At 35.2% G+C, this 23,707-nt stretch overlaps 2 protein-coding genes across 4 annotated transcripts; both read left to right on the top strand.

The window, feature by feature from the left end:
- The first annotated feature begins 1,913 nt into the window (after positions 1 to 1,913).
- Positions 1,914 to 13,395, top strand: LOC111778888 (mannosyl-oligosaccharide 1,2-alpha-mannosidase MNS1). The gene is made up of 14 exons (XM_023658888.2): positions 1,914 to 2,386; positions 3,467 to 3,514; positions 3,637 to 3,783; positions 5,040 to 5,152; positions 5,729 to 5,794; positions 5,955 to 6,126; positions 6,742 to 6,831; positions 7,201 to 7,325; positions 7,474 to 7,539; positions 12,018 to 12,126; positions 12,215 to 12,313; positions 12,514 to 12,594; positions 12,677 to 12,847; positions 12,948 to 13,395. The coding sequence occupies exons 1-14, from the start codon at positions 2,234 to 2,236 to the stop codon at positions 13,185 to 13,187; spliced, it is 1,680 nt and encodes a 559-aa protein (XP_023514656.1). The 5' UTR covers positions 1,914 to 2,233; the 3' UTR covers positions 13,188 to 13,395.
- Positions 13,396 to 15,494: 2,099 nt separating this feature from the next.
- LOC111779398 (Cation efflux family protein) lies at positions 15,495 to 22,641 on the top strand. 3 transcript variants are annotated; one of them, XM_087119305.1, is made up of 14 exons: positions 15,495 to 16,036; positions 16,170 to 16,224; positions 16,806 to 16,938; positions 17,043 to 17,098; positions 17,480 to 17,594; positions 17,729 to 17,786; positions 17,891 to 18,009; positions 18,457 to 18,576; positions 19,466 to 19,567; positions 19,654 to 19,726; positions 20,253 to 20,320; positions 20,679 to 20,739; positions 20,826 to 20,957; positions 22,515 to 22,641. In XM_087119305.1, the coding sequence occupies exons 1-13, from the start codon at positions 15,730 to 15,732 to the stop codon at positions 20,948 to 20,950; spliced, it is 1,392 nt and encodes a 463-aa protein (XP_086975431.1). In that variant the 5' UTR covers positions 15,495 to 15,729; the 3' UTR covers positions 20,951 to 20,957; positions 22,515 to 22,641. The 3 variants fall into 3 exon arrangements, with proteins under 3 accessions (XP_086975431.1, XP_086975432.1, XP_086975430.1); XM_087119306.1 differs by lacking the exon at positions 22,515 to 22,641 and adding an exon at positions 21,063 to 21,223; XM_087119304.1 differs by lacking the exon at positions 22,515 to 22,641 and having other exon boundaries at positions 20,826 to 21,223.
- Positions 22,642 to 23,707: the final 1,066 nt, after the last annotated feature.

A 23,707-nucleotide genomic window follows, 5' to 3' on the forward strand; every position in this document is an offset into this window, starting at 1 on the left:
ATTCGCCTCCTCTTCTCGTCTCTTCTCCTTTCTCATTCCCCTTCCGCAAAATCCCTAGATTCGTTTTCATCTCTGCTATTTTTTTCTCGTCCAACTCACGCCTTCCCTCTATGTTTTTTTCACCTCATTGTCGGTTTTACTTTCACATGTCACTTTCTTGCTAATTTTACTTTATTTCTTATGGCTTATCTCAATCAATCGATTGACCTACTATTTCTCGAGTAGTTGGAATTTTGAGGTTACATGTACAAAAAAAAATGCAAATCTAAGTGAAGATTTGTTAGTTATTAGAGATGCTGTTTATTTTTAACTTACCAATGATCCTAAGGTAAAAAATAATAATAAATAAATATATTCCGTACCCAAGGTTATATACTGTGAGTGGTTGTTGTTACTCTCTTACCTGGTTATATAAGACCTCTTTCAAAAATCTCTCTTTTAAAAATCTCTCTCTGCCCTCGTTTTCTAAAACCTTATCTTAAACCGAGACTAAAGGCTCGAGGATACGTCGTTTGGCCGTAGGCGACGCAAGAACGAATTAGCTTAGCTCACTTGTCGTTAGAAAGTGAGTGTCGCACAATCGCAAGTTTGCTGTCATCAAGAGTGCAATTGTGACAAGTGATATATATATATATATATATATATATATATATATATATATATATATATATATATATATATATATATTTAGTAATTTGTCATATACCATATTTGTAGAGCTATACATGGTAGATAGTTATATATATATAATAGATTTCTATATCGGGTAAAGTTATATATAGTAAGCTGAACTATAGAATGGACAATGCTTTGAATATTACTTTCTGCATTTTCTATTACAATACATATTTGAAATCATCAATATAAATCTCTCGCCATCTAGTTTCATTTTCTCTCTCTAAGCCGATGATATAGACCAATCATTTTCTTCATTTGCATGTTTGATTTTTTATTCAACGTATATTGATTAAGATAAAAATACTCGTACATTTCATTCGTCGATAATTTGAAGGTCTGGCGAGATATTTTCTAGGTGTTTCAACTCCGTCTTGAACGCAATATTAGGACTCCATAAGGTTTTGTTGAAAACTTAATAGCTAATCAGAAACGCATGCACTCATAAGAGATCGAAATGGTTTGAGGTATACGCTTCACGAAGAATGTGTTTGTGGTTTGCTTCACAGATGGAGAAGCCATTTTCGGGATGGGAAGGCTCAACAGTGGATTCAAGGTAAGTGAAGTACTAATTGTCCGGGTGTTTTGGACCGTACATACACAAAGGTAAATGTTAAGGTCTCTGATCAACTAAGGTATACGACAAAAACTCATTTTTTCATGCTCAAATAGGAAGGCTCAGCAACGGATTCAAGAGTACTTAGAGATTCAATATCCGACTTAAACGGGGTACACGTTCTAAGGGTATACAAAATTTCAGAATTGTTACGATTATATGATTAGATGCACGTAAATGTATACTTAAATATTATGTTGTGAAGTCGAGTATCCTAATACCGAGGGACTTGACACATATAGACGAGAACGATGCCACCTATCGAAAATGGCATGGAATTGGGAATGCATCGACGAGTTCGAGAGAATTGTTCAACATGTAATATTTGTCACCAATGAACGTGATAGCATGCATTCAGAACGGAGGTGGGCCATTTTTCGAGAAAAAAACCTTATTATACTTTGACTTTAGAGCTCTGGTCAACTCAGCACCCGAAACACGAACTTCCTAAACTTCAACCTCGAAACATCAACTTATTAGCTCGATTGAATGAACGTGATAGCATGCATTCAGAAAGTTTGCTAGTATACGCTGACGTGTACCCTCACTCCATGACGTGTCAAATCATTATTGGGTAACGGCTCTCCGTACTCGTCACTGAAGAAATTTATAGCTCTTTCCATTCAATTCCCTCCCGCTCCCCTTTTTTTCTCTGCGATCTTCGTTCGATACCGTCCTTCACCGTCTCTTCCGTTGCCATTTCCCTGCTTCTTCCACCGGCAGCGACAATCGGCCTCTGCATCTACAAAGTGATCGTTCATTACTATCATTTCTTCCTTTAATCGCCTCAATCCCTGCCATTTTCTCTCTAATTAATCATACTGTCGTGCGTGTTTAATGCACTCTGTCGTGTTAGAACACTCGACTGCGAGCTGGAAATTCTTTGCTGATTGCGAATCAGGGAAAGGTGATTTGTCGCGCCGGAACCTGTTCTGAGATCCCATGGCTAGGACCAGATCATCTACGAGCAAATGGAGGTATTGTCACCCATCGTATTACCTGAAGAGACCGAAACGTTTGGCTTTTCTTTTCCTGGCATTTGTTTGTGCCAGTTTACTAGTTTGGGACCGCCAGACTCTGCTCAAAGAACATGAGGTACCGTTTGATTTTTTTAGTCTCGCTTAATTTTCCAATAGCACTTCCGCAAATGTTTAGTTTGGTTGCTTTGAAGTTTGTGGGATTTACGCGGAATTTCTGTGAAAGGCCTTCTAAGTTGGGTTGCCTGATTCTTTAGAATCGCCGAATATAAGAAAAATGCAACCAGTTTAGCATTCGAAATTTGACAATTCAATGTTCGAATGAGTCCTCTCCTCCTCACCTCCACTGGTTGGCACATGGCGACTTTTCGATAGAATTCATCGAGAAAATTCCAAATTTCGGTATCTCGTTTTATCCTTCTACGGACAACAGTTAGTTTAGGTTTGTCAAATTCATGTCTCGCAATCCAAATTGTCGAAACTGATAATTCCTCATGTTTTCCCCATAATTTCATTATATTAAATATGCTACCAAGTATGGGTTTTTATCATAATTCTTTTGCATGCCACCTCTTACAGGTAATTGTGCGCGAATTAGATATATGGGAATTGAAAAACAAATTTGCATGATCAACCATCGAGTATGGATGTTACTGCCTGCTGGCTGGGGTCTCATTCAAAGAAGGAAAAATTCCCTTTTGCGCCCCTGAGTTCCTTTTGGGGTTTCCCCGTAATTGAACAACGACTTGTATCATTTCCTACTCACGAGTGACTATAATATCTTATGTATAACTGTCCATAGTACTCGTCCGTCGCAATTATAACTAGACTTGTCGGATTAGCTGCACTTTCTATCCACGGAGTCCATTTTGGAGTGATATCTAGGTCGAGCTAAATAGCCATACTACTTATCTGAAATGCAAGTTGATGTGATCACAACCTACTATATCCAGTAGGATGGAATTCAATTCTCCCTTCTAGGAATAATCTTTTGTTTACAAAAATCGATTTTCTCATCAATGTTAATGGTTAGTGTCTAGCTACCACATAGCGCATTCAAAATCTTGAACCCGTTTCAAAGTTTGGTCTATCCCTGGACACTGATCTTGGGACAATTTTCAATGCTATTCTTTCAGTTTGAGAGTATTTTGTTTCCTTCATTTTGCCAGCTTTTGATGTATTCATTACTCTTGTATAGGAAGAGATTTTGAAGTTAAATGCAGAGGTGGTACGTTTGAAAAGTATGGTAAGAGACTTGATGTAATTATCCCTGTTTGATACCAGGCCAAGCTGCTTGCGCTAAACTTTTTCATATTTCATTTATGGCCTTAATGATTTCCTATACCTATATAAAAATTGTACGGTCAGGTTGGAGAAGTTAACTATAAGCCAGGGAACAAGGAGGAGGATGTTGACGATCCTATTGATGTTGAGCGCAGAGAGAAAGTCAAAGAAGCAATGATTCATGCCTGGAGTTCCTATGAGAAGTATGCTTGGGGAAAAGATGAACTGCAGGTATGATAACCTTTTTCCTGCACAATATATTCTCTTCATTCGCCGATGTTCTGTTTGATTTTAACTTAATTGTCAATGTTTATGAATTGGGTTTGAGTTAAAAGTTCATGATCTGACAGTCCTGTAAACATCGTTTTTTTTTTAAACGTATGAATCATGTTCAAAACTCTGCACTGTTGCTCTTTCCCTCTACTTTTTCTTTTGTCTTGAAAAGAGTTATAAGAAAGCCTAATTTTCCAATTCCTTACCCTTTCATTAGAACCTATGAATGTGTGTGTTTGTGTTTGTGTCTTTGGACCCATTATCAATATCCTGTGCCCTTTCCTTCTCTTTTTCCTTTTGTCCTGAAACGAATTATAAAAAATTCCAATTTTCCCATTCTTTACTCTAGTGTTAAGACTTTTGTGTGTGCATGATTGTCTTTAGATCCTTGGCAATATCCTACATTGTCTTTGTAAATAAATGCATCTATGCAGTGCGTTAGTTTGAAAATCAAAACAAAGATTTGCAACTTGAGCATTGTTCAATTGGTTAGGGCATGAGACTCCATGTTGAACTAAAAAATCAAAACAGAGAATTGCTGGGAATTTCTGCTTTCTGTTTCTCTTTGGCCATTCTTGGAAGAATTAAAAGGAATTATGCTTTTTATTTATCTTTCTGTATTTTGTAGAGATCATTATGATGCCCTGCATTAAAGAGTTGATGTATAGAAAATTTCTGCCAAATTGGTTGGAACAGCTCAACAGCATATAAAGTGCAAAAACTGGAATCTCAGCTCGGGAATATTGACAACTTTGAATAAAGTAACCGTTAAGCAACATATAGAAGCATACTACTTTTCACACTTCATGCCTGTTTTGATATCGATTTGTTGAAATATGATTCCTGCTTCTGTTAGACGATTGGAGTGCTTTTTATGTCATGTGAAAAAAATATGAATAATGAGATAGGGGTAAGTACTTATTATTGACTTTGGATTCTATGACTTCCACTATCTATATGAACTGATTATGGCTGCAAATTCTTTCTATTCTGCTTCTTGATTTATCCTCAAAGTGGTTCAGTAAGTATAAAGTAATTTGGGTTAATGCAGCACTAAGGATGTAATTTACCGTACTTTCAGTATCCAAAAGTTTTGAATCTCAGATTGATTGCTCGTCTTCCTATGTTATTTTTATTTCTCAACTATATCTGCATTCAGTTTATGGGTAACAGCGTTCTATTTCCTCATCCCTCTTAATTTTGGGTGTGACCAGCCACAATCAAAAAATGGTTTCAATAGCTTTGGTGGTGTTGGAGCAACACTAATAGACTCTCTCGATACGTTGTATATCATGGGTCTCGATAAGCAATTTCAAAAAGCTAAAGAGTGAGTGTTTTGACTACTTCTTTTCCCCGTTTCTTAATGCATGGGACTCATGGACTCTTTGTTACATATTCTAGATCTTTTATTCTTCCTGTGAGCTACAAAGACATGAAAATGGGCTTTGCCCTTTTGTAAATTTCATAAATCAATTAAATTTGTTTCCAATATAAAAAGAAACAAAAATAAAAAGGTATCACAATGTTATTGGAGTTTGTCTGCTACAAACTCTGAGCACATTAACTCTTCCATGCTCCCCCGCCCTTTTTTAATTTGTATAATTTACAATGTAGTTTAAATTTATTTATCACCATATAAACTTAATACTTTGCTAATTATTCCATTCCCCGTCAAGATCCAGATTTAGTACTATTCAACTTAGTTGGTGAACCATATTATGATATGTTTCTTTATAATTTAATGTATATGCTTTTACATTTTATTTTTTAAGTCTATTTTCCAATGACAACTCTACATTGCCTGGTAGAAATATGTTTGGTCAATGGCCTATGTGTCTTTGTGTTGTCTACAAAGAATTATGCAGACAATTCTGATGCCTCTAAATATTGCTTCACTTTACAGGTGGGTTGCAAATTCATTGGATTTCAACAAGAATTATGATGCCAGTGTTTTTGAAACAACCATAAGGTTGTGTAATGAGGTTTAATATGCGTTGATTTTAAGTTGTCTTTTTTACGGGTGAAGACCGTTGGACCTATGGCTTTATTTTGGTTCTCCTAACGAGAAATTCAAAGAGTTGTTGCCACATTTTGTTTGCTCATAAATGCTTTCTTTTGATTGGATCCAGAGTTGTAGGTGGACTTCTCAGTGCATATGATCTCTCCGGTGACAAAGTTTTTCTTGACAAGGCTAGAGATATGGCAGATAGGCTACTTCCAGCATGGGATACCCCTTCAGGAATCCCTTATAACTTAATAAATTTGGTTGGTGGAAGACCTCATAATCCTTCATGGAATGGGGTGAGTTCGTCAAAGTTTTGCATTTTTTTTCTTCTGGTTTTCCAATGCATTAAAAGTGTAAGGACGTTCATGTCCGGTTCCAAACTAGGATATGTTGCTACTTACATATCCTTGTATTGGAAGTGAGATGACTTTTACCTTAAACTTGCATGTTGAGTTAGAATTGCATGCTCCACTCGTTTTAGGCCAAGAAATCCCCGTTTATATTGAAATCCTTCCCCACATGGATTGACGTTTAATCCTGGTGATTCTTTTTGGATTCGTAACTTTAGACATTTCCATTCTTATAATATACTTCTGGAGGGTTGGTGTCGTCATTAGTTTTTACATGATCGATCTTGATATCTGACTTCCAAGGTGTTTTCTTGGATGTGCCACATTGGTCAATGTCCTTTATTCATCGTATTTTCTAGCCAATGTGTGGTGTTCAACGTCAAGTCCAATCATGCCAATTGGAGGTTCTTTTTTAAACAACTTTTTTTAGCTATGTAGTTTGAGATAGGAGTTACCGTAGTTGCAGTTTATTATGCTTAATGATATTATTTCTAATTCAATATGTATTATTATTACACATTTTTTGGTGAGGCTAATAATTTTCTTTTTGTTTTTTCTCAGGGTCTTAGTATCCTTGCAGATTCTGGTACAGAGCAGCTTGAGTTCATTTCTCTATCACAAAGGACGGGAGATCCAAAATATCAGCAGAAGGTCAAATTCTATCATTTATTTTTCATATTGTGTTCTTACACAATCTCAATCCACTCTGCAATTGACCGAGAATAGATAGATTGGTGGCTCTAAAATCCTGTGTACCAATGCTATATCTGAAAGTGTTATTTGTCCTGAAATGTATACCTCAATGATGTACACGTTTACTTGTTGATACGTACCCTAATAGCAATTGTTCTTTGTATTATATGTGAAGGATATTGATCTCCATTTCTAGCATATGGAACTAATGTTCCACTATTAGTGGCTTTGATTAATTTATTAATTGTACTTACTTGATTGTAAAGTGTTATTCTCTGCGTCAATTGGCTTCCTAGAATACTGAATGTTTGGTGTACAACATGTCAGGTTGAGAATGTTATATCACAGCTCAATAAAAGTTTCCCCGATGATGGGCTGCTTCCCATATACATTGATCAAAATGAAGGAAAAGCATCATCTTCAACCATTACTTTTGGTGCCATGGGTGACAGGTATTCAATCATCAAAGATCGATATTTTATATTATGTTTTTGAGCAATTTTTTTTTTCTTCTGAGTTTTTACTCCCTTTCATTTCAAGTTTTTACCAAACCACTCTTAACTTTTCACTCGTACCCTTTAACTCGAAGATTCATTGCAGCTTTTATGAATACTTGCTCAAAGTATGGATACATGGAAACAAAACTGCAGCTGTAAAACATTACCGGTATGAAGCCATTTCATCTATTATTCTCACAGCACAAAGATTTTTTTTAATGAAAAAAATTTAGATAGGGAACGTGTTGGCGGAAAATGATTGTACGTTTTAGAGTTATAGATATTTAACACAATGCATGACTCATGAGTTCTTTTTACGAATTTATTATTATTCTTTTTATTTATGGGTCAAATTACAAGTTTAGTCTCAAAGCTTTAAGGATTTCGGGATTGTCTATTTTTTTTCTTAAGCTTTTAAAGTATCTAATATATTCCTAAACTTTCCATTTCTATTTAATAGGTCCCTAGACTTTCAAAACTCAAAAGTATCCAATAAATTCTTGAACTTTCAATTTTGTGTCTAATAAGTTCTTGACCTATTCAACATTTTAAAAAATTACATACCTAAATTGGAAGTTAGAGTCCTATTAGATGTAAAATATCAAATATGTAAGAGACTTATCATAAATTAAAAGTTCAAAGATCTATTGGACATAGATTATCACGACTCGGTTTTTGAGCTATCTGAAGCACGGATTGTGACGTGGGCGTCGACGAAGTAAAAATCCGGTAGAATTTTTCACTTTAAAAAAAGAGTCTCGAGGTTTAAAAACATAAAACATACATACAATATATATTTACAATATCTGAAATAGTGTTTAAGTTTAAATACACAAATGGAACGAAGATCAAAATACAAGTGGACAAGACTTGCATAAAACCAGTGGAGGCTCTTGCCCCTAGGTTTGGCTCTCTATGGCACTTGCTCTATATCCGCTCCGTTTTTTACCAGTCTTCTACTTATTACCTAAAAGATAAATTAAAACTAGTGTGCGTATAAAACTTAGTAAGTAGCCTACTTGTAGCCTCTTAATCATGTCCATGGGAGGATTCTAGAGTAATATACTCTAAAACCTGACTAAAGGCCTACATAGTTTCTATTTTGAGAACCTTGGTCCTAGATATCATGAGTTCTTAAGTTCATAAGGTTTTGTCGTGTCTAGTCGTGACTCATGCACATATATGATCCCTCATCCTTTAATGAGTTTAAGGAGAGTGGATGCCATCAGGCTGTCCACTTCCACTCCATACACAATGTATAACACTAGTCCTGATCCTAAAACACTCTCCCTAGAAAACCTACCAAGTCACATGGGCGGTAAACAACATGAACCTAAAAAAACCTATGTCTGGGATTCGAAATCCAAATTTGTCCCATAACTGTGTCGACATTCCCCTGCATTCCACGAGTCATGGTTGTAAGGTTCCATGCTTGGGATTCGGAATTCAAATTTGGCATCTATCGACCTCGACATCCGCATGCATCCCTTGTGACATAGGCTAAGTTTGACATTTTGCAAAGGAAGGCATCTCACCTTGGTGAGAGAAACATATGATCATGATGTATTGTGTACCGGGAGGTCTAGGGTGACTTAAGGCAATAAGGCGGGTCTGAGTAGCGTAGTACCTAGTAGTCTTTAAGTGTCATGGTAGACTTAGGGCTTGGGTTGTGCATCTCTAAGAACAAACCTACTTGGCTTGGCTCTTAACCTTAAAGCAAAATCATAGGTTCAAAAGTTCATGGTTGTAGCTTGAAGGGTCTATCATAAAATAAGGCACAACTTGGGCATATGTCATCCCTAATCACAACTTAGGCATATGTCATCCCGAATCACAACTTACCGATCATAATCATGTCAACACTTTATAAATTTAGGCATAAGTCAAGCATTATATCATAAAAATGTGTCATGCAAAGTTTCATGTTATTCTAAGTTCATCCAAACCATAAAACACTATAGAAGGGATGGTAGGGGCATTTTCGTCCTTTCTTATCTTTATGTGGTTCATGTCCTAATTATGCTCCTATAATCTTGAAGTTGTGCATAAGTCATTCATTGTGAGATCTCACATCGATTGGAGAGGGGAACAAGTGCCAGTGAGGACGTTGGGCCCCGAAGCGGGGTGGATTGTGAGATCCCACATCGGTTAGAGAGGAAAATGAAGTATTATTTATAAGAATGTGGAAGCCTCTTCCTAGCAGATGCGTTTTAAAAACCTTGAGGGGAAATCCGAAAGGGAAAGCCCAAATAGGACAATATCTGCTAGCGGTGGGCTTGGGCTGTTAATAACGGTATCAGAGCCAGGCACCAGGCGATGTGCCAGTAAGGACGTTGAGCCCCGAAAGAGAGGGGGGGGGGGTGTGGACACCAGGCGATGTGCCAGCGAGGACGTTGAGCCCTGGAGGGGGTGGATTGTGAGATCCCACATCGAATGTAGAGGGAAACGAGTACCAGCGAGGACGTTGGGCCTCTAAGCGGGGTGGACTGTGAGATCCCACATCGGATGGAGAGGGAACGAATCATTCTTTATAAGGGTGTGAAAACCTCTCCCTAGAAGATTTGTTTTAAAAACTTTGAGGGGAAACCTGAAAGGGATAGCCCAAAGATAATAATATATGCTAGCGGTGGGCTTGGGCTTGGGCTTGGGCTGTTACATTCCTGGTTTCTTTAAGTAAGTGGTATGCAAAGTTTCATGCTAATTGGGGGTCATGAAAAACATAAAATTCCATATAAGGTGTTCAATGGGGCGTTTCTGTCACTTTCCACCCTAATCTTGGTTTATGTCCTAAACATGCTCCTAAATATGCTCCTAATTATGCTCCAATAGCTTTAAAACCATGCATAATCATTCATAACCTTATAAATAGGTGTCATATAAAATTTCAAACCATTTGGAGTTCGTTTAGACCGTGAAACATTATAAGGACGTAGTAGGGGCATTTTGGTCATTTTATCCTTATCGTTAGTTTATGTCCTAAACATTCTCCTTTGTCCATCAAATTTTGGATATATACTTGGCCTAATCTTTCATTTTTTACTTATTTCTAAGTTAACTTAAGGTTATGAGACAATACCAAACAATTCTTACCGGTATTTCTCGAGGAAAGATCAGAGTGGCTACTTGCTTGGTTGTGTTTGGGACTTCAGTTCTTGCACTCCAAATACTCAAATTTCACTGACTTTCTTGTATAGGACTTTGTAGGGTGTCCACCTTAAGGAAGAAAAAAGATTTAGGTGAGAACCGTTCTGGAAAAGGGTAAAATAGGCAAAAGAACCGTTAGGGGTTATTTTGGCTGACGTGGGCGTTTGAACCAGCCATGTTATCGTTTTCAACCTCTGTATGAAGAGAAGACGTGGGTAGACAATGGATGTCTCCCTCTACAACTCTGAAACTTACCTTCTTCTAACTCGTACAGTGGATGTCTCTCCCTTATTTCTTCTACAAACTTGTAGAGGGCATGTCAATGAAGAGGTAGGGACTGGTCTCGTGAAATTTAGTTCACCGTGGACAAAGTTACAGGCCGTGGAATGAATGCCCTTTGGAAACCAGCCTCGCCGCTAGAGCAAACTCGTGGCTACCCTTCCTTGGTTCAAGTGGTTCCAGAGCTCATTGGCCTTCGCTTCCTTCAGCAAGATTCTTCCCTTTCTTCCTCTCAATATGTTAGAATAAACCTTAGGGAACGAATTTTGCTCATTCTCTCCAATTTGATGGTCAATCCCCTTAGGTTCTTGGGTCTTCTTCTCACAAAGTCACCATGAAGCTATCAGAATTGGTTTGAATAATAAACATTGAGTGTAGAGGGAGAATTTTGGATACTCCCCAAATTGGCTAAAAACTTCCCCTGAATATGGCTCAAATTTGTGTATGGCTCAAATTGATTTTCAAAATTTCCCCTGAATATGTCTTCCAAGAACTCGAGTTGAGGGAATGGTTTCCAGCCACTTTCATCCTTCACGGCCTTCAGGGAACTTGTTGGAAATCTTGTTATGAACGTGTAGGAATTGGTTTGAGCTAGGTTGGTTGAGTGTAGCTCTCCAATTATAGCCAAATCCGGGAGCAGAATACCCAAAAAGTAAAAGCTTGTAACTTGTGTTTGGGTGATCCTCACTCCGATTTCTTGTTCCAAACCAAAGCCCCAAATCTCCTATTTTAGGCCCTTATCCGCATTATCTTGCAATTTCACCATTGGATGGCTATGTGGCAGAGCCTCATACGTCATATCAAATTTTCAGCCTATGTGGACGGTTAGATTTCCATAAATTAACGAAAATCTCGGGCAAGACAAATACGCCTGAGTATCAAAGTTTCAGGCTAGTTTTCCAAATTTCAGGTCTTTAGGCTATTTCCGTTAAGATCAATAGGGCTATTTTTCAAAAGTTTCTTTTTCGAATATTTTATTTTTTTCCCTAAAAAATTCTTACCTTATTTTGGGCATTTTTCCTTCTTGGCCCCCTTAAGATTCATCCTCTATAAAATTAAAAATCCCACAAATCTTGATCCCACCTATGGGACGCCACATAAATTAAAAGTTTAGGGACCTTTTCAGATACGAACTTGAAAGTTCATAAACTAAAACTTATAATTTAACTTTTGTTTATTCAAATTTTTGACGTACAGAACTGTTTGTTGGTATTTTGAATTCAGGGAAATGTGGGAGAAGTCAATGGATGGCCTTTCAAGCTTGATTAGGAGGTCTACACCGTCATCTTTCACTTATATTTGTGAGAAGAGTGGAGATTCCCTAATTGACAAGGTAAGATCTCAGCTAAGTTCTCTCTCGATTATCTTAAGCAGATCAAATATTATGAATTTTTTTGCCCCAATCTGTATGTGATTTGCAGATGGATGAACTAGCATGCTTTGCTCCAGGAATGATAGCTTTGGGATCATCTGGTTATGATTCCGAGGATTCTAAGAAGTATTTAATGCTTGCAGAAGAGGTAAAAAGTTCTTATATTTTCCTCTGGCTTCGCTCCTAATTGTTTGGCATAGACTAACTTAATTCAGTTTCTAATGAATATATTTTTCACTCCAGCCCTATTATTGCATAGGCGATTTATGAACGTTCTCTGTTTGTTTACCGGTTTGAAGTTGGATCTTGAATTGTAGTAATTCTTCCTTTGATTTATTTTTGGTCTAGCTTGCTTGGACTTGCTATAACTTCTACCAGTCCACCCCTACGAAGTTGGCTGGGGAGAACTATTTCTTCCATCCCGGAGAGGTCTGAATCATTCATCTGCTAATCTCTCACCAGTTTCGTTTAGTACTGTGGTTTAATGTCGTTTAGTCTATGGAAATTTTAGGATATGAGCGTCGGTACGTCTTGGAATATATTGAGACCAGAGACTGTCGAATCATTATTTTACCTCTGGCGCCTGACTGGCAACAAGACATACAAAGAGTGGGGCTGGAATATATTTCAAGCATTCGAAAAGAATTCTCGGGTTGAATCAGGTTATGTCGGGCTGCGAGACGTGAGCACTCTTCAAACTCTAAACATATCTGTATTGCCTTTAAATCATTGATCTGTATGAGTTTCCAATGGTGTGGTGCGTCTGTGACTGGTATTTTCAGGTCAAGACAGGTGATAAGGACAACATGATGCAGAGTTTCTTCCTTGCTGAGACACTGAAATATCTCTATCTTCTCTTTTCACCACCTTCAGTCATTCCTCTTGATGAATGGGTGTTCAACACAGAAGCTCACCCTCTACGAATTGTAACTCGGAACGAGGGAGGTGACCTTGAAAGGTCAGACGAGAAAAGCAAGCCATCGATAAGGTTGCGTGGTAGGAAGGAAGGTCGATCCAAATGAACGTGCCGTTTTATTGCACTCTAATTCTTGGTAGAGTTGATTTATAGCTGAAAACATCAAGCATCCTATATTATAGTGTCATTGCGATAAGAGGGCAGCTGTTGCTTCTGGGAATAATGCAGCTCCCATATGTTTATCACAATTTGCTTGTAAGAAACAATACTTCATAGATAAATCTTGATAAGGGTTTTGTTTTTTGGCCTCCAAAGATATTTATTTGTTTAACTTGCTTCATCATCCGTAGGTAAGCAATGATATGAGATTTTTGCATATTTGAACGAATTAAAGCTCTTTCTCCTATTTGGATTCCATTTTCAAACAGTTGATATGGTGGAGGCACCTCTATATGTAGTGTCCAATAGAAACCAGCTCTGTAATGATCCAACAGTGCTACATTAAAGTAATAAAGTGCTGTGATGTAAAGCACCTAAGTGGAGAATTGCAACAAACCTAGTCAAATCAAAAAGCATATTTAGAGGGCAGATGGTAAGTTAGTCGTATGAAATTCGCACTTTGCGAATAATATTGACGTATTCTTGAATCACATGTTATAAGCTAATATTGGTTAGATAACAATAGTTTTGATAGCATATAACTCAGGAAAGAAGAACTAACAACTAGTCATATCCTCTTGTAACATTTTGGGGCATTTTAATCTTGACAGGTGTAGACATGATTGTGCTAAACGGATATAATAATGGTAAAGGTCTTATCTAATATGAAAGCAAGTAAAAGGGGTTTGGAATGAGCATGGACAACACATCTTGGACAAGCATGATCAGGGTATTCGCCATAGGCAACAGCCTTGGATACTCGACTATATTGGCTAACAATGTACTCCGAAGAAGAAAATAGTTTCTCTAAGAGTTATGTAGATAAAAGACTATGAGGGAAAACTTGATGGTACTTTCTTCAAGAGAAGGATTGTCGAAATCCCAACTAAAGTCTCATGTTAGCGTTAAGGAGAAGATAACGGGTATATAAGGGACGTTTTTCTATTGGTATGAGATATTTTTTTGTGGAATTAATAGAAAAACCATGAAGATTTATGCCTAAAGGTAGACAATATGGAAAAGTCATGTCCTTGAATAAGGTTTGTTGATAAAATCTTCGGACGTTAGTTATGATGGAGATTCGTAGTTGAACTCTATCATGTTGACGATATGCTTTTGGAAAAAAAGGAGTGACTTAAAAATAGTAGATAGATAGACTAATATTTAAAGGAGACTTAATCGTTACACACTGTGTAGTTGTAGAAGTGCATTGACCATATGTTACAAGGTCAAACAATGAAGCTCGTTTCTGTTCGAGCGACATCTCATGATTCGGTTAAGACTATAATTTAATCTCCATTAAATTACGCTTTCATCAGTGGAAAATGGATTTTTGATGAGGCATATATACCAACAATTTTGTAAAAGGTAAAAAATAAAAAAAATTAATTAAAAAAACTTATATAAAGAGCAACAAATAAATTCATCCACGTGAGTTGATACAATAATATAATATTTATTTAGGGTTAAATTAATAAAAATACACCTATATTTTATAATTGGTCTAAAAAAACCTTAACAATAATATTTTAAACTTAAAAAAAAATTTAAAAATATTATTACTATTAATTTTATTTTATAGAAACTATTAATGTTTTTTTAAATAATATTTTAAACTTAAAAAAATTTAAAAAATATTATTACTATTAATTTTATTGTATAGAAACTATTAATATTTTATTTTTAAAAAAACCGCGACATGTAACTTTATAAAATTTTATTAATACCATTTTAACTTTTTTTAAAAAAAATTAGAAAATACTTATTGCAGGTTTAAAAAATAGCTGCCCTTAACATTTATTTAAAAAAAAAATTAAAAAAGGATTTACTGTCAATATATAAACAGTCCTATCTACCCCTCATAAATTATCTCAAATTTTTTAAAAAAAATCTAAAAATTTATGAGTATTAATATTGTTATTTTTAAAAATTTAAAAGTGTTTTTTTTATATATATTTTTAAGAATATTAATTTTTTTTTTTATATTTTTAACTTAAATAATATTTTTGAAACCTGAAAAAAAAAAAAAAAAATATATATATATATATATATATATATATATATTTGAAATGAAATAGTAATAATTTGTATTTAAAATCATCGGTAAAGTTTTACAGGTATTTTTTAAATTCTTAAAAGTTGAAATGTATTTTTAAAATAAAATAATTTATTTTATTAATTTAGAATAATTTATTATGCTCCCGAAAATATATATATATATAAATATATATATAAAGATTACAATGGCACATTAGAAGCGTATCTTCAAGTTCGTAGCAATTGCTGCGAATTTATGTAAATTTCTGGCCCTCGATTTCGCGTTCGCAACTGTTCTTCAAATAACCCGCCGGCACGCGGCGTCTTCTCTTCGTGTTCGATTGAATGGTCTCATTGCTTTTCAGAGAACATGATTTGGTATGCTCTAATGGTGGATTCGTGATTATACAGAAGCAGGACAAATCAAAAGCAGCCCTTGCACATTCGTTTTGATGCGAACATCCTACTTCTTGCAACGTTTCGCTCTCCACCACTCTCACCGTTCTTCTTCCTTCTCATTCCGTTCTATCTGCAATTCCTCGCCGTTTTCCTCATTTGATTCCGGCACCCCACAGCATCACCAGCAGCAACAGCAAGAATGTGACAGTCAGGACACCCCTCAAATTGGAACCCATTTTCTGTTGCAACCACTTCCATCTGCTGCCAGTTGTTCGAGACGGTCCGTTTTATTGGGCTTGAATTCCTTGGACTCTAATCGTGGTCGTCCTCTTCTTAACCATCATTACGCTTTCCATCGCGGTATGTTCCTTTCCGTATTCGCGTTTCTCTTTTGGCTTTAATTTCTTTGTTCTTTCTGCTCAGAAAGGAGATATTCTTTAATCTTATGCTTAAATTTAATCGCTGTTTCAAAACTGGTTTTTAACTTTTGCAGGATTTTTCACTAGAGCTAAGCCCGTTCAGAGAATCGAATTCAATGATTATCATAGGTAATGGGTTATTTTCTTGCACAGTTCCCATGAACGTTATGTAGTTATGAAATTCATACTCATTAGCTTTGTATTAATGAATATAAAGGCGAGCAGTTGCTGTTTCACTCCTGTGCACGATCAGATCGTAGCATTTTCGGTTCCGAAGTTCTGAATTAGTATTATATTTTCACTACACCAAAAAGTTAGAACGATTTATTAAGGGAAATGTAATTTATTTAGATTAATTCTTTAAGACTCAACACTTAAAACACTCAAAAACTAAATCCGAGTGTAGCTCAGATTCATAAAATCCAACATATAAACTCTTGTAAGTAACATTGCAGAAATTTCCATTTAAGTTGTTAGATTGCGATGAATACTATTTTTTCTATTTATTTTTAAACTTATAGGATCAAATAGGTAGCACTGAATGTAAATGCGTGTACTTTTGGCGACTTCAATCCTTAGAATGAAGGATCATGAAAAACGCAATCAACTGATAATTACTCGAGATTACTTTATCATCACTGATACTAAGTTTTCTTCACATAGCCCATAGCAGAAATTAATTTCTCCTTATTGATTTATTTTTATCCTAGTCAACGAGCGGTTACCACTGCTTTATGGTGCAATTTCCTTGTCTTCTCTCTGAAATTTGGGGTTTGGTTTTCCACATCAAGCCATGTCATGTTGGCAGAAGTTGTGCACTCTGTTGCCGATTTTGCAAATCAGGTATCCTAGTCATTGATCGAGCAAAGTATCTCTATCCATGCCTAATTTTAAGTTAATTTATCAATCACTGAATGTAGAGGAACTAATTATTCTTAACATTGTAGGCGCTTCTTGCTTATGGTCTGAGTAGCTCAAGGCGTGCCCCTGATGCAATCCATCCGTGAGTTATAAATATCTTCGGCTGTTTAGTATTATTCTGTTTGTAGTATATATTTTCCAACTTCAATAGCAATACTGCGTCCTACTTTATATGAGAAAATGCATTAATTTATTTTATTAAAGCCTTCTTTTGCCTCCCGTACCTTAAGGATTAAAATTTTTCACCTCTCTCAAAGTCATTTTTGGCTCCGAGCTGAGCTGTGGAATAAAAATGGTACGGTTTATTATAATTATATTTTCAAAATGCAGCGTAGTGGATTTATATTTTTACTAGATGGAGTAACTCCCTCCGTGAAGAATGATAGTTTGCGGCTGTTAATGTTGTGTTTTCATATGGTCACAAATTCATGGACACGTCTGATATACCTTCACTGTTGAACAGTTATGGATATTCTAAGGAAAGATTTGTTTGGTCATTGATATCTGCTGTTGGGATCTTTTGTCTTGGTTCGGGTGCTACCATTGTTAATGGAATTCAAAATTTGTGGACTTCACAGGTACTTGATCAATTGAAATTTGAATTATGCTTCAAATGTTACCATTCTCAAATTTTCTCCTTCCTATTTGATACTTAGCTCTTTCTTTGTTAGCGGCAGCTCTGCATGTTATCTTTTTATTTTGTTTGCTTCAGCCTCCTGCCAATATTCATTATGCAGCTTTAGTCATTGGTGGTTCGCTTATTATCGAAGGTTTTATTTTATCCTTCTTTTAATGAAAGTCCATAGATGTTCCTTCAAATGTAGTTAGATATGTTCTAATTCGATTTTACTGCTCAATAATTTTATCTGTTTAGGTGCTTCCCTGGTTGTTGCCATACAAGCTGTCAAGAAAGGTGCTGCTGCAGAGGGAATGAAACTGAGAGACTATGTGTGGCGTGGTCACGATCCCACATCTGTAGCAGTTATGACAGAGGTAGTCATAGATTGACGAAAATGATTCCTAAATGTTAAATTACTCGTAGTAAAAATCCTTAAGATTATTAAATTTATGAAGCACATGTTGGAACTACCTGACCTTGTTTCTCTTGAGCAAGCATGCGTTCGAAAAATTGATTTAGTATTCTTTCTGTCATTTAGGCAATCCTGGTTATATATTTTGGTGATTAAATATAACTTTCTTGATGCTAGATTTAACTTCTCTTATTTTGCTATTGTATAGTTGAAAGGGTTGAATTGCTATGAAATTTTAGTTTTTGGTTGTTTAAGTTTCTTTTTTTTTTTTTTTTTTTTTTAACCTTTGAGGACTTCTGATGTTTTTCAATAAAGTAAATTAATTCATGTAACTACAGAATAGTACAATTTGATGCCAAATTTATCAAATGTTAGAGATTCCATTGATCCAGTTTTCTGGTATGTTCAGGATGGTGCTGCAGTCACTGGTCTTATTATTGCGGCTGCATCTCTTGTTGCAGTAAATACCACTGGGAATGCAATTTATGATCCCATTGGTTCCATTGTAGTTGGTAACTTACTTGGAATGGTATGTCTTTTGCTTGAACTCTGAGCAAATAATATTTTTCTCCTCATTTGTTTATTGAAAGTGACATTTCACAGTGGTTATTTATATTTGAAATATTCTGACATCCTGAATTAGACTACATAATGCCCCTTGAAATTCCCTTTGAAACTTGGAGGCTTGTTTTCCAGGTGTAATGAATTAATTTTATTTGGAAAGGAGGCTTATTTGTTATTCTATTTTGATATGTTCTTTAAATTTTTCATGTAAGCAAACCAGACATATAGGCTAGTTTTATTTTGTTACATAAATACACAAGCTTCAAATTTTAGTCCCTGAAAACTTGAAACATGCATGACATGGACTGATTGTATTTGATAAAAGTAAATTCAATATTTTCATACATACTAGGTGTACTCAAGGATGTCGACACCTGCTTACTCTGACATAGTTGTGCTATATAATCTTTACTATCATGCTAAGAATATACAAAGTTTCCATCAGAAGATGCTATTCGATGGAGGACATATAAATGATCTAATGAAAAGAAAGCTTCATTGATAAATTGCACAAGGGCATACAAAATATCAACTCCAGAAAAGGAGACCAACTCCAGCTAGCTTTTGGCATCACAAGGATAGCCATAACCAAAGTCTGTTCGACATGTTCTCTAATATAAATCAGTGATAATGAAGTGAGGTAGAAGAAACAGCTTGTAGAACAAAGCCAGGATGTTAGTGGAGTTGCAAAGTAGACGTAGCACATAGTAGATTAGAAACCACTGACATACCGTTATTTTCTCTGCATTTTGCAATTTCAACGAGCACAAGGATACTAAGAAAGGGCTGAGATACAAATGTACATGAATAATAAACAATACATCAGTATAAAAGTTATTAATTTTATTTTGCAGGTGGCCATATTCCTCATCCAGCGTAATCGGCATGCTTTGATCGGTAGAGCAATGGATGAAAATGATATGCAGAAAGTTCTCCAATTCTTGAAGAACGATCCAGTATAATTGTGCTTGATAAATTTTTCTTGAATCCCTACTTTAATATTATACAAAACGAGTTCAAATTTTGAAATCTTCTTATCTAGGTTGTTGATGCTTTATATGATTGCAAAAGTGAGGTGATAGGACCAGGATTTTACAGATTCAAGGCAGAAATAGGTGATTTTTTCTTTTTTACTTATTTTCTTCCCAATACTTTATGATGCTGTTAGATTCTTTAATCTTCAGGTTCATTCATAAAATGTAGTCAACTTGCCTGGTGAATCAACTGTGGGCGACTTGGTAGCTTTTAACGATTTATCAAATATTTTATGCCTATGAATTTCCTTGCATCTGTATGTTTTCATGTGTTATATGGTTTAAGGCTCTTGACATCCTGCATCAACTGATAATTGCTTCCTAGCTGCCACATAATATCGTTGTGTTATCACTTCTGTTGTTCAAAGGGTCAGCATTTACAGGCAATAATCAGTTGCAAACACGAGACAACCTTTTTTGTCGAATTCTAAATGTGGGGTGAAGTAGATTGATTTGATCTAAATCACAATTGTCCAGTATATTTTTCAATATGCTGAAACCTTGTTATGTCAGTTTTATATTCAATAATTTTATATTTCTGGTGGTTTATGAAATTATAGTATCGTATCATCAATATATTTTGATTTTAACGAGCTGTATGAAGCAGATTTCAATGGAGTCGCAGTGGTGCAAAATTATCTAAATAGGACTGGACGAGAAGAGTGGGCTAAAGAGGTTTGTACTCTTTTATCTTCAGCGTGCTTACTACTGTTGGTTTCTGTTTGATTTGTTCTTTTAAACTCAATCATTGTTTAGGAAAATATTACATTATGTTTTCCGACTGTCATTTTTTGTCAAAAAAACTATAGTTTGGACTCTGCTTAGTCATGTTGCATCGACTCATCAGCGACATTTCTTTTAAGTTAATTCGAACGCATGTCAATGTTTGGATGAAATGAGCGAGTAAAGAGAAAACGGGATCGTGAGCTTGCATTTCGTTCATCTATTTTAATTGTTCTTCATTCCGTAAGCACCCATGTCCGGTGGTAGTTTGCTCTAGACACAGTCTAAACTGAATCCATATATTTTACAGTTTCGACAAGCTGCAAAGGACCAGAACGATTCAGCTTTACTCAAAATGATGTCGAACTACGGTACATGGAAGGAGCATTGAACATTGAAAACATTGAACAGAATTGAGATGTCGTTGACATATTTGGCTAACAAATTGTTATTGCAGGTGAAGAAGTGGTTACTGCTTTAGGAAGTGAAGTGGATAGGCTTGAGAAAGAGATTCAGGTGCTGGTTCCTGGCATTCGGCACGTTGATATCGAGGCCCATAATCCTACTGGGCCATCTGCATGAATCACAGGCAAGATTCTTTGTTTTTTTTACTACGATTTGTCAAAATTATTGCTTTTGATCGATCCTTAGTGAAGGCTTAAGGCTATTAATGTTTTTCGTGTGTACTACTTAGAGAGTTTCCACGGACTGAAAGAGCTAAAACCGTTGCCTGAAACTGTCACTACTTGGAAGCCCGTAGGAAACTCATTCATTTATTATGTATTGGTGAACGGCGTATACTTTAGTCTTGGTGGTTGAGATGGTTTCATTTCCAAATTGTTATTTTGAGCCTAATTCAAAGCTTTCTTTTTTTTTTTCTTTTTTTTTTTTTTTTTCTCTCGTTTAGTAGTAAGACTAATGAAAAAAAAAAAAAAAAACTATGTTATAGTTAATATTTACTATAAATTGTTACTACAAGTGTTATGCAAAAGAAAGAACCAGATTTTACTATTAGGTGAAATGGAAAAGAAAAGTAAGTCTTTACTTTTGTGTAAAGACCTGCTCATGCCAGAACAAGAAAACACTTATTTGACCATTTAGGACATTAGGTAAAAAAATGTTGAGTTATTTTTCTTTTGCCACTTTTTTTTTGGTTTGTTTCTTCAAAAAGATTCCAGGGGTGACTTTATTCATTTCTGAAGGGTTCTACTATTTGCTAGGTCGAGAAATATCGTTTTCCGTTCTAGCCTCTTATTATATTGGCTAGAGATTATGCTCAAACTAAACAGTCTAATATTGTATACTAAGAAAATACTAATTTGACCATCTAGAGTATTATGTGAAACATACTAATTTGACCATTTGGAGCATATTGTGAAAAAACTGAATTATCGGTTAATATTTTTCAAATTTATGGCTAGGAATGTTAAAGTTTGATGAAATTAAGATATGTGTATTGAAAATCACGTCCCAATTGGTTTTTTTTCTTGGGTCATTTTGGTCATTTTTTTTAGACGTCGCGTCATTTTCCTGTTTAGAATTTTTATTTATTTATTTATTTATTACGGTTTAGCTCCTTGTTATACTAGCTAGAGAGAGAGTGTACTAAGACTAAAATGCTAAACAAATAAAACATTTAGCCTTGTATTAGAGACCCTACCATGCAAACCATAACGAGATTAGTACAAATTATAAGATTTAAATTACGAAATTAAAGTGGGAAAATAGTTTTTTTAGAAATCAAGGTACCATTTGATTTTCAAGTAATCAATATATTACCTTAAGGCCAACAAGTTTACCACACACCGATGCTCTAAATTAGTACTACGCAAGCCCTAAGTCCACTAAGGCATGTAGACAACTAGGTAGAACTCAAGAAACAAGAACTAAGGATCGAGGACAAAAAACTAAAAGAAGTATCCTGATTTAAGAACTTAGGACTAAAGTCCTTGGGGATTAGATGAAGGAATTTCAAGGATACTTAGAACATGTGAAATCTCGCCATGAAAATAATTCAAGAACAAAACCTAAGAGCCTAAATTCTCAGGAGTGTGGTACCCTAAGGACATGATTAAGAGCCTAGAAGTAGACTACCTATTGAATTTTTGTACTCATTCAAGTTTCTCTAATTTTTTTTTTTTTTCAGATGATAAGGAACTAGTCGATGATGGACGCAGATCTAGAGCAAGTGTCATACAGAGCCACCAAATGTATTCAACTTCTCAAACTCTATTTTGGATTTTATAAATAAAATATATTCATGTTTCATTTTAGACGCCAAAATTTTTACCATATCTTTCCATGTTTTCAAATTCTTAATAAGTCGTGGCTCATGAAAATCGAGTAGTGATAGAATGTCTTTGTTTCATTTTAGAAACACGAACCTAGTTCAACCATAGACAACTTAGTTTATAGTATCATACTAAAAGGTGTCTATTTAACCAGCATAGTTGGAACTTTGAGAGAACCTATCCCAAACGAGCCAATGAATGAGGGAGGATGTAAGAAAAGATTTATCCTCATTAGTTAAATAGGACTAAAGTCGATGATTATATTCATTGTCACCGTCCCACCTGGTTCCATCTACAAAATAATATATTTAAATATAAATAGTCGATTAATGAAATATACCTAAAAATAAGGGAAAATATAATCCGACTAGACTAAAATAAAATATACTATTAATGAAATCATAACGGTAAAGAAAAAAACTTTTAACAAATATCTAAAGTATATTCCATAACTACATTCTCGAAACATTTTATCTTAATTATTTTCCACCGTTCTAAAAAGACAATTTGATATAAGTGGACTGTGTCTTTCTATGTGTCATTATTTGAGCGCCAGCTTGTGTCGACTGAATCAAGTACCCAGTGGGCCACCACACTCCGGCCGTACGGCAATCACGGCCGGATTTGGTCTTTCCATTATATTCTTCCCTTGGATTCCATTTTAATTTAAATTGACATTAATTTATATTATTTTAATATTAAATCGATTAAATAACACGCCCAAACTTTTAATCTTATATTAAACTGGACGTTAATTTTTTTAATTTCTAGTAAATAAATAAATAACAAATAAATAGTTATTTTTTAAAAAATATTAAAAAAATTTAATTTATGTAAATAAATATTTGGGGACATTAAGGTTTTTTAATTAAAATTCAAGAAGGTTAGTTGGGATTTGGGACGCGTTTTGAGAAGGTGCAAGCACGATGCGCGCTCTTTTTCTGTTTGCCGCCAACTGTCACATTTAAATCCCCAGATTTTAACTACTTAATTTAAATAAATTAAATTTTATTTTCAATAATTATTGAAAATATAAAACTAATTTTAA

The sequence above is a fragment of the Cucurbita pepo genome, chromosome 17 (assembly GCF_057944985.1).
Source record: "Cucurbita pepo subsp. pepo isolate OVF chromosome 17, ASM5794498v1, whole genome shotgun sequence".
NCBI classification, from domain to species: Eukaryota; Viridiplantae; Streptophyta; class Magnoliopsida; order Cucurbitales; family Cucurbitaceae; genus Cucurbita; species Cucurbita pepo.